We start from the raw sequence: 17,297 nt of genomic DNA, 5'->3' as shown, positions 1-17,297 counted from the left end.
AGAACCTCTCTGGGCCTCCTATGACCAGAGATAATACCTCATAGGATGATGGGAGGATTCGATGAGTCAGTACCGTTAAAGCACTTAGTAAATGCTCATTAAACATTTGTATTGCTCCAGCTAGGCCACCAACTCTTAGGACCTTGGCAAGTCCCTTGATGTTTCTGGCCTCAGTCTACCCAAAGTCCTCTTAGGTGGGAAGGGAGGTAGTGATGATCCAGCTGGCCTGTCTTTGCCCTGGTCTGTCCAGCACCTGGACTGGTTTGTCCAGATGCCCACGGTAGCCTAAGTTCTAAGAGTGAATCTCCAGGTCCTCAGCCGCTCTGTCCTAGGCATGGAAATCCACTAGCAGTGCTCAGGATGGTGCCGCCCAAGCATTCCCTGGCAGGGGAGAAAGGACCAGCACCCCTGGGAGAGGTTAGAACTGTCTCCCCGTGGGCACTCGGTGGATATTCTCCTAAGGCATTTGGTCGTATTGCGGAGATTCTGCAGCCCCACTACCCAGTGACTGGAATACAAATAAAAAGACGCCTTAGAACATTTACTGTAGGCCCAGTGTTGCATTCATTAACTCATTCAATGCCTGCCACTCACAATATCAGCACCAGGAGGTAGGTGCTGTTACCCCCCCCCCACTTTCAGGAGGGAACACTGAGGTTCTGAGAGGTTAAATAACTTGTCTGAGTAAAAGGAAAGAACCAAAACCCCAGATCCTATTGAAAAGAGGCAGGCTGGTAAAAGAGATTAAACTGTCCAGATCAGAGGCTGGAAACTAACAAGGCGCTGGACACGCATTATCCTTTTGTTCCTCACAGTTGTCCTCAGACCAGCACTGTTAGGCACTTTGCCAACCTTGGAGGGGTTAAGAGCGAGCCTCTGCTTCTCACCCTGCCTGGGATCTGGACATACCCATTTGTTTTCAGGGCCTTGCCATCCCTGAACCTCCCCTGCTCCCCTTTCTCTTAGAAGAATGTCTCTTCGGAGTGGTGTGTGGGCTGGGTTAAGGTCAGCTGGCACCCTGGCCCCAAGAGCTGGGGAAGTGGTTGAGAACAACAGGGTACGGAGCAAAGCCCCTGCAGGTGAAGCCAGAAGACCACCATTAACTCACCTTCTCACCAGAGGCCTCAGTTTTGTCCTCTCAAATGGGAGGGTTGATATAAATTATTTCTAATTTGGGTCCGCCTCTGGGAGTCTCCAATTTAAGAATCTCCACTCCTTGGTCTTCAATTGGTTTTAGGAGCCCAGGGCCCAGATTAAAGTTGATGTTGCCACTGTGAGCTTCAGGCTTGGGCCAGCAGGTCAGGAAATGTTTAGAAAACCAAGAGCCCTCTGTCCTCATCCACCATTCCCAAGGACAGGCGCTCAGAATCAGCTAAATAGTCCTAAGGATGTGGAATGAGCACCACCCTCTGCTGAGTGGAAATGAAGCCAGCACTGCCGCCCTGCCTCGGTGTCTCCAGAGAAGTGTAGCAAGGAGGCAGGTACGACAACGTATTTCAGAGGCCCTATCAGTGACGCCAATAGAAACAGCCAGCCCCATCGGGAGGCAGGTACGACAACGTATTTCAGAGGCCCTATCGGTGACGCCGATAGAAACAGCCAGCCCCTTCGGGAGGCACGTACGACAGCGTATTATTTCAGAGGCCCTATCGGTGACGCCGACAGAAACAGCCAGCCCCTTCGGGAGGCACGTACGACAGCGTATTATTTCAGAGGCCCTATCGGTGACGCCGACAGAAACAGCCAGCCCCTTCGGGAGGCACGTACGACAGCGTATTATTTCAGAGGCCCTATCGGTGACGCCGACAGAAACAGCCGGCCCCTTCGGGAGGCACGTACGACAGCGTATTATTTCAGAGGCCCTATCGGTGACGCCGACAGAAACAGCCGGCCCCTTCGGGAGGCACGTACGACAGCGTATTATTTCAGAGGCCCTATCGGTGACGCCGACAGAAACAGCCGGCCCCTTCGGGAGGCACGTACGACAGCGTATTATTTCAGAGGCCCTATCGGTGACGCCGACAGAAACAGCCGGCCCCTTCGGGAGGCACGTACGACAGCGTATTATTTCAGAGGCCCTATCGGTGACGCCGACAGAAACAGCCGGCCCCTTCGGGAGGCACGTACGACAGCGTATTATTTCAGAGGCCCTATCGGTGACGCCGACGGAAACAGCCGGCCCCTTCGGGAGGCACGTACGACAGCATATTATTTCAGAGGCCCTATCGGTGACGCCGACGGAAACAGCCGGCCCCTTCGGGAGGCAGGTGCGACAACGTATTTCAGAGGCCCTATCGGTGACGCCGACGGAAACAGCCGGCCCCTTCGGGAGGCAGGTGCGACAACGTATTTCAGAGGCCCTATCGGTGACGCCGACGGAAACAGCCGGCCCCTTCGGGAGGCAGGTGCGACAACGTATTTCAGAGGCCCTATCGGTGACGCCGACGGAAACAGCCGGCCCCTTCGGGAGGCAGGTGCGACAACGTATTTCAGAGGCCCTATCGGTGACGCCGATAGAAACAGCCGGCCCCTTCGGGAGGCACGTACGACAACGTATTTCAGAGGCCCTATCGGTGACGCCGACGGAAACAGCCGGCCCCTTCTGGAGGCACATACGACAACATATTTCAGAGGCCCTATCAGTGATGCCGATAGAAACAGCCAGCCCCTTCGGGAGGCAGGTGTGACAACGTATTTCAGAGGCCGTATCAATAAGTGATGCTGACGGAAACAGCCAGCCCCTTCGGGAGGGACGTACGACAATGTATTTCAGAGGCCCTATCAGTGACGCCAACAGAAACAGCCAGCCCCTTCGAGAGGCAGGTGCGACAACGTATTTCAGAGGCCCTATCAGTGACGCCGATAGAAACAGCCAGCCCCTTCGGGAGGCAGGTGCGACAACGTATTTCAGAGGCCCTATCAATCAGTGACGCCAACGGAAACAACCAGCCCCTTTGGGAGGGACGTACGACAACGTATTATTTCAGAGGCCCTATCAGTGACGCCGATAGAAACAGCCAGCCCCTTCGGGAGGCAGGTGCGACAACGTATTTCAGAGGCCCTATCAATCAGTGACGCCGACAGAAACAGCCAGCCCCTTTGGGAGGCACGTACGACAACGTATTATTTCAGAGGCCCTATCAGTGATGCCGATAGAAACAGCCAGCCCCTTCGGGAGGCACGTATGACATCGTATTTCAGAGGCCCTATCGGTGACGCCGATGGAAACAGCCAGCCCCTTCGGGAGGCACGTACAACAACGTGTTTCAGAGGACCTATCAGTGACGCCGATGGAAACAGCCAGCCCCTTCGGGAGGCATGTACGACAACGTATTTCAGAGGCCCTATCAGTGACGCTGATAGAAACAGCCAGCCCCTTCCTGCCCCTCCGTGCATCTTCTCCAGTGGATATGGACTGGGGAGGGGCTGTAAGGGGAGAAGTTGCAGTGGGGGCGCTGAGGGAGGGACAGCTCAAAGTGCCAAAAGGGCTCTGTGTGTAAAGAACATGGATACAGGCCAGCAGAAGCCAGGCTGCCCCACTTCACAGATGGTTTAGAAGAATTTCATTTGAATTTATTTCAGAGAAACAAGTTGTCTTTTTAATTCAGGCAATTAACTGTGCTCTGCAGTTGTCTGCAGTGGTTGGGTTACCTTTTTTTTTTTTTGAGACGGAGTCTCGCTTTGTCACCCAGGCTGGAGTGCAATGGCATGATCTCAGCTCACTGCAACCTCTGCCTCCTGGGTTCAAGCAATTCTCTTGCCTCAGCCTCCGGAGTAGCTGGGATTACAGGCACTCGCCACCACACCCGGCTAATTTTTGTATTTTTAGTAGAGACGGGGTTTCACCATGTTGGCCAGGCTGGTCTCGAACTCCTGACCTCAGAGGATCCTCCTGCCTCGGCCTCCCAAAGTGCTGGGATTACAGGTGTGAGCCACCATACCCAGCCTAAGTTACTGTTAATAATCCTCCTGTTTCCTTTTCAAAAAATAAAAGCCGATGGCTGCTTTTTCAGTGCTAGGTGGGGGGTCATCAAATGGAGCCGTCCTGATTTGAAGTCGGAAAGTAAAATTCCTCTTCATCCAAAGAGGCGGTGTCTTCACATCTCACGAGGTCTAGCTCCTGCCATGGGCATCTGGACAGGCGGCTCTGGAGTCTTCTGATTGGTTCCCATCTGTAAACTAAGTTCAAAAACACGTCCTAAATGCCTCGGGCAGAAAGAGCTCCCTGACGATGCGGGGTCACAGTTGCCCTTTTTAGATACCTGCGTTTGGGTCCAAACTCACAGTTGCTGTGTTCTGTCCACACCCCTGTCACCCCAGGCTTCTCTATCTGAGATGTGCACAGAAACCCAGACAGGACCAGTCGGCACTGTGTGCTGCGTGCTGCCTCCTGACCAGTCTGTGTGACACCGTCGGGGCTATTCTGGCCAGACAGCTCACAATCCAGGTATGTTGGGCCTCCAGCTGACAGTGGCTCAGGCCAGCACTAAGGGAGGCCTGGCCTTTCTCTCTGCTGCAGCCGTGGTGGCTTCTGTCTTGTTGCTTCAGCATGCATAGCACAGTGTCACCTCAGAACCTGTGCCTGGCTGTTCCTTCTGCCCCCCTCAGAGGCTCTTGTTCCCAATATCCACTTGGCTCCCTGCTTAGTCCTTCACATCTTTGCTCAAAAGTCACTTCTCACGGCCAGGAGCAGTGGCTCACACTGTAATCAACACTTTGGGAGGCCGAGGCAGGCCTGTAAATAGGTTAGAATAAGGGAATCCAGAACACTGGGGGAAGAGGTGGGTCACCATTATAAGCAGGGGAGGTCTTATTGAGAAGGTGACTTTTTTTTTGCTTGTTTGTTTTTTGAGACAGAGTCTTACTCTGTCGCCCAGGCTGGAGTGCAATGACTTGGTCTTGGCTCACTGCAGCCTCCGTCTCCTGGGTTCAAGCAATTCTCCTGCCTCAGCCTCCCGAGTAACTGGGATTACAGGCGCACGCCACCACACCGGCTAATTTTTTGTATTTTTAATAGAGATGGGGTTTCACCATGTTGCCCAGGCTGGTCTCGAACTCCTGACCTCAGGACAATCTGCCTGCCTCGGCCTCCCAATGAGCTAGGATTACAGGCCTGAGCCACCACGCCTGACCTGTTTATTACTTCTTGTATGTGAACTCCCATTAGAGTGTCAGCTCTACAAGGGCAAGGATTTGTTCACTGCTGTATCCCCATCACTTAAAACAGCACCTGGCACCTAGTAGGTGCTCAATACATAGTCATTTAGAGCTTTGACCCAGCCCCAGCTTATGTAGGGTGGCTGAGTCCTTTCCCAGGTAGTGGTGTAGGCTTTGGGGCAAGTGAGAAGTAGTTTCAAGTTTCCCAAAAGCGTAGGCCCTCAAACAAACCTGTGTGGAAGGCTCCTATCGCAGAACACATATCCCCAGGAAAAACCCGCTGTGCCCTCCTGCGGAGGCACCTCATGGGATGGTCTTGGTCTTATGCCCATCCAGGTGGAAATGAAGGAAGCTCAGTGGGCAGAGCACAGATTCGGAGCATTCTAGACCCTGGTGGAAATGAAGGAAGGCAGCTCAGTGGGCAGAGCACAGATTCGGAGCATTCCAGACCCTGGTGGAAATGAAGGAAGCTCAGTGGGCAGAGCACAGATTCGGAGCATTCTAGACCCTGGTGGAAATGAAGGAAGGCAGCTCAGTGGGCAGAGCACAGATTCGGAGCATTCCAGACCCTGGTGGAAATGAAGGAAGGCAGCTCAGTGGGCAGAGCACAGATTCGGAGCATTCTAGACCCTGGTGGAAATGAAGGAAGGCAGCTCAGTGGGCAGAGCACAGATTCGGAGCATTCTAGACCCTGGTGGAAATGAAGGAAGGCAGCTCAGTGGGCAGAGCACAGATTCGGAGCATTCCAGACCCTGGTGGAAATGAAGGAAGGCAGCTCAGTGGGCAGAGCACAGATTCGGAGCATTCTAGACCCTGGTGGAAATGAAGGAAGGCAGCTCAGTGGGCAGAGCACAGATTCGGAGCATTCCAGACCCTGGTGGAAATGAAGGAAGGCAGCTCAGTGGGCAGAGCACAGATTCGGAGCATTCTAGACCCTGCTTCAAGCAGTGTTGTCTCAAAAGCAAATCACCTTTCATTTTGGGTGCCCATTCTCATTAGCTAATAGAATACAATAGGGCCAGCTGGGCACAGTGGTTCATGCCTGCAATCCCAGCACTTTGGGAGGCTGAGGCGGGCAGATTGCCTGAGGTCGGGAGATCAAGACCAGCCTGGCCAACATGGAGAAAACTAGCTGGGCGTGGTGGCGCGTGCCTGTAGTCCCAGCTACTCAGTGGGCTGAGGCAGGAGAATCACTTGAACCTGGGAGGCGGAGGTTGCAGTAAGCCGAGATCGTGCCACTGCACTCCAGCCTGGGCAACAGCAAGACTTCGTCTCAAAAAAAGAAAAAAAAAAATACAATAGGTCCCAGCTCAAGTCCAATAATAATATTTATTAAAAACTACCCCGTCTCTACTAAAAATACAAAAAAAAATTAGCCGGGCGTGGTGGCGGGCGCCTGTAGTCCCAGCTACTCGGGAGGCTGAGGCAGGAGAATGGCGTGAACCCGGGAGGCGGAGCTTGCAGTGAGCCGAGGTCACGCCACTGCACTCCAGCCTGGGCAACAGAGTGAGACTCCATTTCAAAAAAAAAAAAAACTTAACTACATACTTGGCACTACAGACCGTTTTGTGTTGACTCCTGGAATCCCAGCATCCTATGACATGAGTGTCCTCATTATTCCTGTTCTACAGATGTAGAGACTGAAGCATAGAGAGGTTAAGGGTCACCCATCTAGTAAGTAGCAGTGCCAAGATTCCGCGATTCAAACTCCACAATGCAAGTTCTTCACTGCTAACTCTACTGTCAGAGGAGCTGGTGCCTTTAGAGGTAGTTTGCTTTCCCATAGACACTGGTCTAAACACTGCCCATGTACTGTCTCAAGTAACCTTCCTGACAGTCTTTGAGGGAGGCACTGTTAGTTTGATCGTTTTACAGATGGAGAAACTGAGGGCCAGAGAAGCTCAGTGGGCCAAGGGTACACAGCAGAGACTGCCCCACGCAGTGGGAAGCGTGTGGAATAGAGCTGGAGGGCTGGGCTCTTATCCCAACCCTGCTGGTGGGCATCTGCATACCGTGGGTTCAGTCGTGTAAACACCTCATCTCCTCATCAGCCAAGTGGACATGATAATGGACTTTTCCGGGGTTGGCGGGAGGTGTCCCTGGAGGAGTACATGAGAAAGCACCGCATCAGTGTAACCCATGTGATACAGGGTCCCGGATGACAAACTCTGTTGGGGCTGAGGAAAGATGCTTGAATGCCAAGACTCTCTTCCCGTTTGCTCCCAGGTTTTCACTGGTGCCTACCTAGCAGCTATTGACTTAGTGAACTTTATGTTCATTCTCTTCCCAGTCTGTGGATCCAAATTCAAGTCTAATTCAGGTGAGTGTGTGGCTGTCTTTTCCTGTCTTTATTCACCCATTCATTCATCAGCATGCCGAATGCCTACTCCTTATCACTCCCTGAGCGGGCCCCAGCCAGGCAAAAACAAAGGAGAAGGGCTGGGCGCGGTGGCTCACGCCTGTAGTCCCAGCACTGTGGGAGACTGAGGTGGGTGGATCACGATGTCAGGAGATCGAGACCATCCTGGCCAACATAGTGAAACCCCTGTCTCTACTAAAAATACAAAAATTAGCCAGGTGTGGTGGCGGGCGCCTGTAGTTCCAGCTTCTTGGGAAGCTGACGCAGGAGAATCGCTTGAACCCAGGAGGCAGAGGTTGCAGTGAGCCGAGATTGCGCCGTTGCACTCCAGCCTGGGCGACAGAGCGAGACTCCGTCTCAAAAACAAACGAAAAACAAAAACAACACCCCCCCCCCAAAAAAAGGAGAGGGTCTCCTTAGGGCTGCCAGCTTGGAGGTGTGTGCACACTGTGGGCAGCCAGAGGGAGGGAAGGGCTGCCGGTGTCAAGGAAGCACGGGGCACTAGAGCTGGGGCCACAGGCAGGGCACTCCAGGCGCACAGAGCAGCATGGGCAAAGGCTAGGAGGAGGTGTGGAGCAGGGCATGGGCATGAGCAGTGATAGCTTAGCATGCAAGTTCGGGGTGGTCAAGCGAAGCTGCACAGCTACTGGAAGTGGATGCCAGGAATGGGCACGGGGCACCACAGGCACAGCAGGGGTTGGAAATGACTGGGCCAGGATGAGTGGCCCCGAGTATCTGCGGTTGTGGCTTCTTGAGAAGGGTCAGCCGTGTGCTTGGGCCCTTGTTCAAAAAGAGGGGATGAGGGGGCCGGGCGTGGTGGCCCACACCTGTAATCCCAGCACTTTAGGAGGCCGAGGCAAGCAGATCATTTTGAGATCAGGAGTTCAAGACCAGCCTGGCCAACATGGTGAAACCCTGTCTCTACTAAAAATAATACAAAAATTAGCTGGATGTGGTGGCATGCACCTATAATCCCAGCTACTCGGGAGGCTGGGGCAGGAGAATTGCTTAAACCCAGGAACTGGAGGTTGCAGATTGCACAACTGCACTCCAACGTGGGCAACAAGAGCAAAACTCCGTCTCAAAAAAAAAAAAAAAAGGACGAACCAAGTGGTGCGGTGGCTCATGCCTGTAATCCCAGCACTTTGGGAGGCTGAGTTGGGAAGGTTGCTTGAGGCCAAAAGTTTGAGGCCAGCCTGGGCAACATAGCAAGACCCTATCTCTACAAACATTTTAAAAAGTAGCTGGGCATGATGGTGCGTGCCTGTGGTCCCAGCTGTTTGGGAGACTGAGGTGGGAGGATCACTTGAGCCCAGGAGGTAGAGGCTGCAGTGAACTGTGATTGCGCCACTGCACTCCAGCCTGGGTGACAGAGCGAGACCCTGTCTCAAAAATAAATAAATGAATCAGAGGGGGTGCTGCAGCAGTGTGTAGTGAAGCATGCCCTCAGTGGCTCAATGCTGCCCGGAAGAGAAATGCTCTTCTTAGAGTTTCTCAGGAGAGAGCTGGGCAGTGGCTTACACCCGGAATCCCACCCACTCATGAGGCCAAGGTGGGAGATCGCTTGAGCCCAGGAGTTCAAGTCCAGTCTGGGCAACCTAATGAGACCTCATCTCAAATAGAAAAAATAAACAGAATTGCTCAGAGGAGTGCCTATCTTATAGTTCAAGGACAAAGACACTGCTCATTGCTGTTGTCCCGCTGGTGCCGTCGCTGATTCACTGGTCGATGGTTGTACCACACTTGTACCAGTTCTGCTCTGCGGAGTTTGTAGAAACCACCAGAGGATGGTGCCTTATCCTTAGGCACTCTAGTCCAGAAGAGGCACTGCTGTCTGCATGCAGATGCATAGAGAGAAGATAATGTCATCTCTGCCTGAGGAAGGAGAGCAGCACGTTATGGGGGCGGGGTGTGCAGTCAGTGGTGGAGAGGAAAGACTCCTTGAAGAGGTGGCACAACTACAGGGCCCTGAAGGGCGGGGAGGAGCTGGCCTGCAGAATAACGTGGGAACCCGCGTCAGCATCATGTGGGGAGCTGACACCAGTTCTTCCCACGCAGCTATCTGATCTGACAAGGTCCGGCTTCCAGGAGCCATGTGGGATTTTGGTGTCTGTTGCAGATCGGGAAGCCCGAGAGAGGAAGAGGAGGCGGCAGCTCAGGGCCAGTGTGTTTGCCCTGGCCCTGCCGCTGAGCCTGGGCCCGTGCTGGGCTCTCTGGGTTGCTGTCCCGAAGGCTTCAGCCACCATCCGGGGGCCGCAGCGGAGGCTGCTGGCGAGCCTGCTGCAGGTGAGGCTGGGCCACCGTGGGGAGGACTCGGGGTACTGCATGTCCTGCCAAATGCCCAGGGTGGGATGAGGCGGGGGCTGGGGGAGTGGGGTTAAGCCTTCCTTTGTTGGAAGAACCCTCTAAAAGTAGAAAAGGACTCCTGAGCTTTGGCTGTTTCTTGGGGCACATGGGCAGTCTCTGCAGAGTACTGATGGTGGATCACCTGTTCGTTCTTGCAGGAAAATACTGAGATCCTCGGCTACCTGCTGGGTAGTGTTGCCGCCTTTGGCTCCTGGGCTTCTCGGATCCCCCCTCTCTCCAGAATTGTGAGGCCGGGGGTGGGGCTGGGACTGTGGGTCACATGGCAGGTCTCAGGGCATCTGGGAGCATCCTGAGAGGGTCATGGGGCGGAGGTGTGGCGTCACCGTGGGTGCATGGACATGGGCTCAGCTTTTCCTGAAGAGCGTTAGTGTGTATGACAGCAAGGAGGGGGTGTGTGTGGAGAGTGGGCAGCCAACCCAGGGCGTCCTGAGGACGGCGGGAGCCTCTCGGGGAAAGCCCGTGTGTTCTTCCCCATTTCCTATAGCAAATGAAAAGCAGGCTCTGAGGAAAAAGCCCCTGAGGCTAAACCCACGAGAGAAAGAGATTTGAGAGACTCCAGGCAGCCAGGTGTTAGGTTCTGTGTAGATCAAGAGTGTCTTAGGCCGGGCGCGGGGGCTCACGCCTGGAATCCCAGCACTTCGGGAGACCGAGGTGGGCGGATCACTTGAGGTCAGGAGTTCGAGACCAGCCTGAACAACACGGTGAAACCGTGTCTCTACTAAAATACAAAAATTAGCCAGGCATGGTGGTGCATGCTTGTAATCCCAGCTACTCTGGAGGCTGAGGCGGAGAATCGCTTGAACCCGGGAGGCAGAGGTTGCAGTGAGCCGAGATTGCGCCATTGCACTCCAGCCTGGGCAACAAGAGGGAAACTCCATCTAAAAAAAAAAAAAAAAAAAAAAAAAAAAAAAAAAGAGTGTCTTATTGGCAGGCATCCACGTTGAGGGAGGCCCTGTGTCGGCCAGTGCTGGGGGGGTAAGATGTGAGCAGGGGCGAGCGCTTGCCCTCCGGGAGCTCACAGTCTCATGGAAGACACGGAATGTGAAGCAGCATCTCCTCACGCTTCAAGAAAGATAGAAACAAATGTTTGGGGTTTCAGAAGAGAGAGAGAGAAGGCTCCTACGCTCTTCAAATGAGCAAGGGTGAAAGCGGTTTACACTGCCAGACCGTGGGGTGGTGGGGAAGTGTCATGTTACCTCAGAAGGGAGCGTGAATTTGAGGACACAGGCTAGGGAAAGGCCATCGGCAGAGGAGAGCACACAGGAAAAGCCCCCATGCGCGAAAGCGCCTGAGAAACAGCAAGACACTGTGGACGTGTGACCGCTGCTCTGCCAAGTTTCCTCTGCAGACGACTCTGAGACAACTGTTCCTGTCTCACTGACGGAACAGTGGGCAAACCCAACTCCATGGCAAGTCATAGGCCCATTTAGTCTGAAAAGAATCAGCTGGGTGCGGTGGCTCATGCCTGTAATCCCAGCACTTCAGGAGGCCGAGGCAGATGGGTCACCTGAGGTCAGGAGTTCAAGGCCATCCTGGCCAACATGCTGAAACCCCGTCTCTACCAAAAATACAAAAACTAGCCAGGCGTGGTGGCGGGTGCCTATAATCCCAGCTACTCTGGAGGCTGAGGCAGGGAGGATCACTTGAATCCAGGAGGTGGGGGTTGCAGTGAGCCGAGATCGTGCCGCCGTACTCCATCCTAGGTGACTGAGCACTACTCCATCTAAAAAAAAAAAAAAAATTACTTGCCCAAGAGCATCTTGGTTGAATAGCAGCTCCAGGGGAACAGGATTCAGGGCTGGAGGGTTGTTCGCGGTTGTTGGTGAAGTCAGTGAAGCTGCATTCTGTGCTGTGACTGCCAGAAGCCTCGCAGGGCCTGGGCCTCATCAGCAGGTGTCCTGTCTTTAGATTAATGGAGGGGAGAGTGGTGAGCACTGGGCTCAGCTCAGCAGCCCACCGGGGTGGCTCTCCAGGGTGGTGTCAGAGCTGGGAGACCACATTGCATGAATGCCTTTGAAGAAGCTGGCACCGTGCCCTAACTGCCGGTAGTAGCTCCCTAGGGCTGTCGTAACAAAGTGCCACTAACTTGCAACAACAGAAGTTTATTGTCTCAGTGCCAGAGGCAGAAGTCTGAGATCAAGGTGCCGGCAGGGCCGTGCTCCCTCTGCAGGTGCCAGGGAAGGATCTGTTCCAGACCTCGCTCCTCTCCCAGGTTCGGGTAGCCCCTTGGCTTGTGGTAATCCTGGGTTTCTCGTGGCCTTCCCTCTGTACCTTTCTGTGTCCGACTTGCTCCTTTTTATAAGGACATTGGAATAGGACTCATCCTAATGACCTCATCTTGACTTGATCATCCACAAAGACCCTATTTCCAAATAAGGCCGCATTCACAGACACTGGGGGTTGGTACTTAAACATCTTTTTTTTTTTTTTTTTTTTTTGAGACAGAGTCTCAGCTCTGTTGTCCAGACTGGAGTGCATGATGCAATCTCGGCTGACTGCAACCTCTCCCTCCCGGGTTCCAGTGATTCTGTGCCTCAGCCTCCTGAGTAGCTGGGATTACAGGCACACGCCACCACGCCCGGCTAATTTTTGTATTTTTAGTAGAGACGAGATTTCACCATGTTGGCCAGGCTGGTCTCGAACTACTGACCTCAAGTGATCTGCCCGCCTTGGCCTCCCAGAGTGCTAGGATCACAGGTTTGAGCCACCACGCCCAGCCTAGGGACTTCAACATCTTTTGGGGGCACACATTGCAACTCATAACACCACCCCACCTAAAACAGCCCCCAGGCCAGCCCCACCACTGTGTCCCCTCACTCTGCTTTATTTTCTTCAGATCATTTGTAACAACCTGAAATGTGCCTCTTTATTTTCCCGGTTGCTGCCCGGTCCTGAGGTGGAATGTTAACACCTTGCGGGCAGTGGCCTTGTCTGTGTCATTTCCCACTGCATTGCAGGCACCTGGGACCTGATCATGGTAGGAGTCAGCAAACACTTAGAGAGCAATCTAATCTGACCTGGAAAAAAGGAAGCTGATGAGTGCAGGAATCAGAAGGGCTGTGTGGGGGCAGAAAGAGCTGCCTTGTTCTCTTAAGTCTCAGAGAACAGAACCAAGACAGGGAAGAGGTTGGCGGTGGGCCCTTCCTGGTATTTTTTTTTTTTTTTTTTTTTGAGTCGGAGTTTCACTTGTCAGCCAGGCTGGAGTGCAATGGCGCGATCTCGGCTCACTGCAAACTCCGCCTCCTGGGTTCAAGCGATTCTTCTGCCTCAGCCTCCCGAGTAGCTGGGACTACAGGCATGCACCACCACGCCCAGCTAATTTTTGTATTTTTAGTAGAGACGGGGTTTCTCCATGTTGGCCAGGCTGGTCTCGAACTCCTGACATTTGGTGATCCACCCGCCTCGGCCTTCCAAAGTGCTGGGATTACAGGTGTGAGCCACTGTGCCCAGCCCCTTCCTGTTGAGTAAAAGGAAGAACTTCAGGGTAAGACACTGCACAATGCCCAGCATCTGGAGAGCCGCCAGCATTACCCCTGCCTTAGGAGGTAGTCGTCTCCTCATCACTACAAGGTATTGAAGCCTGAGGGCCCCTGGGCAGGACGATAGAGTGAGATTGCCCTGGGGACTCAGGAAAGGAAACATGCCGTATTTCTAGGGAAGGAGCTGCTGCTGCCTCTCAGTGACTCTGGTTCCAGGAGGAAGAGCCCAGAGCTAGGGTTCCCTTCATAGGGAGAAACCCAGCAGGGTTTGGGGTGTTCTGGGAAGCCAGGCCAGCATGGCTTCAGACCCTGGCTCTCCCAGAAGCTGCTCCTAATTTGGCCACAGTGAGGGCTGCTGAGGAGAAGATGGCTGGGTGGCTTTGGTGGGAAAGTTCCCGTTGCTCCAGGAGTGAGTCCTTGAATGGGACAGGGGTACGAAACACCCACTGATGAGTGAAGCGTTGTGCTGACACCAGGAGTCCTGGCAGCTGCAGAGACCATCTGAGGCCTGTCCTGCCTCCAGCTCCTTACATGGATGTGCCAGGCAGCCCAGGCTGGGGCGCGCCGCCGGCCTCCGTCCCGTCTGTAGGCAAGGCCTGCCTAGGTTGGAGAGGGACTGCCATGTCTCATCCAGTCACAATCCAGTTCCGTTCTTCAAGCCATGATTAAGCACCTACTGTTTGTCTGGCACTGCAGATAAATAGAGCTCTCTATTTTTTTCAGGGTCGGCCCCAGGACTGACCCTGAGAAGGGACTGATTTGGAGGACAGTGGGCGCTGTCACTGGGTTAGCATGCGAGTGAGGGCTTCCCCGTGCGGTTCATCCTGAGCAGCAGCAAGAGCAAGGCCAAGAGGCAGGAGGCCCAGGCCCAGCCCCACTCTGGCCGTCAGTGTCCTCTGTAACATGGTGGTGGGTGGTTAGGTCGGGGGGCCCCAAGCACCTCTAGCCATAGCAGTGCGGCTTCCTGTGTGAGATAGGAAGGGCCGATGGGAAAGGGCGTCGTCTCCACCCTCAGCCTCTGGGCCCAGTGGGCCAGGGCTCACCCTCCCAGCCGGCTGCTCCACGGAGAAGCGTGGGACTGTGCTGTCTCTCGGTTAAGCAGTCTTCAGGGCGCAGGCCAGACACAGGGAGGCCTGGAGACAAAACTGGAGGGGACGCAGAGGGGAATTTTGACACTCTTAAGGATTCTTTTTGAGAATTAAACTTAAAATGGGGCAAAATTGGCCAAAACATGCTTTTTCTCCTGAATTTTTCCCATTCCCTAGCCAAGGCCTATATATCTGTAAATATGGTCATCAAATGAACATATTTAATGAGTCATCTGATGAGTTTATATGTGTATTATGTATATAAACTAAATTTTATATGTGTTATATATAAACTGAATTATATATATAAACTAAATTATATATAAACTTAACTATAATTTAATTTATATAAAACTAAATTATATAAATATTATAATTTGTATATATATGAACTCATCTAATGAATTATAATTTAGTGTATATATAACTCATCTAATGAGTTATATATAAACTATTTACAATTTTTATTCATATATATTTAAATATAAAAGTATGTAATCAGAAATATATGGTGTTTGTGTATATACATATTCATATATATAGCGACTTTCTGTATATAAAGGCTGCTTACATATAAATATAAATAGTGCATATTTCCTTTTATTGAACCAATAGTTTTATTACGTATTCTCCAGAAATGTCCTCTTGGCTTTAAAATTTCCAGAATATCATCTCTCATTTTTCGGATCTTCCCCATGTGACCTGGGTCAGAATCGGGGTCCCAGGGAGAGAAGGGCCAGGCCTCAGCTCTTCTGATTCGGTCTCTGTGTTAGGCTGTTCTTGCATTGCTCTAAAGGAATGCCTCAGGCCGGGTCACTCATAAAGAAACCAGGTGTAATTGGCTCACGGTTTGGCAGGCTCCCAAGCACGACGCCAGCATCTGCTGGGCTTCTGGGGAGGCCTCAGGGAACTTTTACTCATGGCGGAAGGCGAAGTGTGAGCAGGCAGAGAGAGAGAGAGTGCAAGAGGGTGGAAGGGAAGGTGCCACACACACATTTTTGAACAGCCACATCTCAGGAGAACTCACTCACTATCGCGAGGACAGCACCCATGGGGTGGTGCCAAACCATTCATGAGAAATCCACCCCATGATCCAACCACCTCCCCCCAGGCCCCACCTCCGACACTGGGGATTACGACTCAACGTGAGGTCTGGGGGGACAAATGTCCAAACCATCCCAGTCTCCCTCACGTTCTCCCAGCGGACATTGGCGAGCCGCTGCCCAGCGTCAGGTGCTGGGCACTGAGGTGGTGAGGACCCCTGCCCAGCCCTCAGGAGCCCCCTCTGACTGTGTAAAGAGCTGAGTCATGATCAATCAAAGGTACTCCGCTGGAGGGATGTGTTAGGGCCCAGAAAAGGGAGTTGCTTGCTCGCCTTAGGGTGGAGTTGGTAAGGGGAGGTTTCCCAGAGTTCAGTTGAAGCCAGGTTCTGAGGTATGAGTAGGAGTTTGACAGGCGGAAGAAGCAACTCGAGCAAAAGCTGGAAATCTAACAGAAGCATTGCCCTGGGGGACTGGCTGCAGGCAGAGGGCTTGCCCCGCAACCTGCTGTGCCACTGAGGGCCCTGGGTCTTGTGATCTGCTGCTTCTCCCGCCCAGCCCCTCCCTCTCTCTGCCCAGTGCCGGGGGAAGACATTTCCCTCCATCCACCTGTGGACCCGGCTCCTGATGGCCCTGGCTGGCCTCCTCTATGCCTCGGCCATTGTGGCCCACGACCGGCAGCCTGAGTACCTGCTGCGGGCCACGCCCTGGTTCCTGACCTCCCTCGGCCGTGCGGCGCTGGACCTCGCTGTATCCACCCCAGGCCCGGGGAGCTCCCTGCTTGCAGCCAGAGGAGGCCTGTATCTCGTCCTCTCACTGCCCCTGCCCCACCCTTCTTTTCTCTTGCTAGATGGAACTCTCCCAGCAGTCAGGGAGTGGTTTGAAGCTTGGGGCAGGCAAACACAAATGCAATTATTTGTAGTTTTATGTTTCCTTTTTTTGTTTGTTTGTTTTGAGATAGAGTCTCGCTGTGTTGCCCAGGCTGGAGTGCAGTGGCGTGATCTTGGCTCACTGCAACCTTCACCTCCCAATTTCAAGCAATTCTTCTGCCTCAGCCTCCTGAGTAGCTGGGACTACAGGTGCATGCCAACACGTCTGGCTAATTTTTGTTATTTTTAGTGGAGACTAAAAATGTTTGTATTTTTAGATGCTGACTGGTTAATGGCTGTGGCGTGTTGGTGGTGGGGTGTGTGTGAAGGCAAGGCAGGGCCACGCCGTCTGCAGGCGCTAAGAGGGGAATCTTCGCTTGCCTCTTCCAGCTGCCAGTGGAGCTGCAGGAGCTGCTAGTGGCTCCTGGTGTCCCTTGACGCATGGCAGTGTCGTTTACATTTCTGCCTTGCCCTTCATGTGGCCTTCTTCCCTTTGTGTATCTTCGTGTGTCTCCTTTTCTTATAGGGACCCCAGCTGTTGGAGTTAGGGCCCAGTCCAATCCACTATGACTTCATTGTCTAATTGTATCAGCAAGGACCCTACTTCCGAATAAGGTCACAGTCTGGGCCGGGCACGGTGGCTCACGCCTGTAATCCCAGCACTTTGGGAGGCCAAGATGGGAGGATCACCTGAGATCAGGAGTTTGAGACCAGCCTGGCCAACATGGTGAAACCCGGTCTCTACTAAAAATACGAAAATTACCCGAGCGTGATGGCAGGTTCCCGTAATCCCAGCTACTTGGGAGGCTGAGGCGAGAGAATCGCTTGAACTGGGGAGGCAGGGGTTGCAGTGAGCTAAGATCATACCACCGCACTCCAGCCTGGGTGACAGAGCGAGACTCTGTCTCAAAAAATAAAAAGGGGGTCACATTCAGAGG

At 53.2% G+C, this 17,297-nt stretch overlaps 1 protein-coding gene across 9 annotated transcripts in view; it reads left to right on the top strand.

Moving 5' to 3' along the window:
- TMEM44 (transmembrane protein 44) overlaps nt 1-17,297 on the top strand; it is a 45,892-nt gene that overhangs the window by 1,049 nt on the left and 27,546 nt on the right. For 4 of the 9 annotated variants that reach the window (XM_063806427.1, XM_024355873.3, XM_016942528.4 and 1 more), the window contains exons 2-6: nt 4,321-4,447; nt 7,384-7,477; nt 9,636-9,802; nt 10,021-10,107; nt 16,070-16,240. In XM_063806427.1, coding sequence (XP_063662497.1) covers nt 4,321-4,447; nt 7,384-7,477; nt 9,636-9,802; nt 10,021-10,107; nt 16,070-16,240 — 646 coding nt within the window. Of the gene's footprint in view, nt 1-2,164; nt 3,551-4,258; nt 4,448-7,383; nt 7,478-9,635; nt 9,803-10,020; nt 10,108-16,048; nt 16,241-17,297 lie in introns of those variants that run through there. The other 5 variants (XM_054682407.2, XM_054682408.2, XM_054682406.2 and 2 more) reach the window with 4 other exon arrangements.

The sequence above is a fragment of the Pan troglodytes genome, chromosome 2, assembly GCF_028858775.2.
Source record: "Pan troglodytes isolate AG18354 chromosome 2, NHGRI_mPanTro3-v2.0_pri, whole genome shotgun sequence".
Taxonomy (NCBI): Eukaryota; Metazoa; Chordata; class Mammalia; order Primates; family Hominidae; genus Pan; species Pan troglodytes.
The sequence above is the reverse complement of the archived record's forward strand: the minus strand, read 5'-3'. Positions and strand labels throughout refer to the sequence as shown.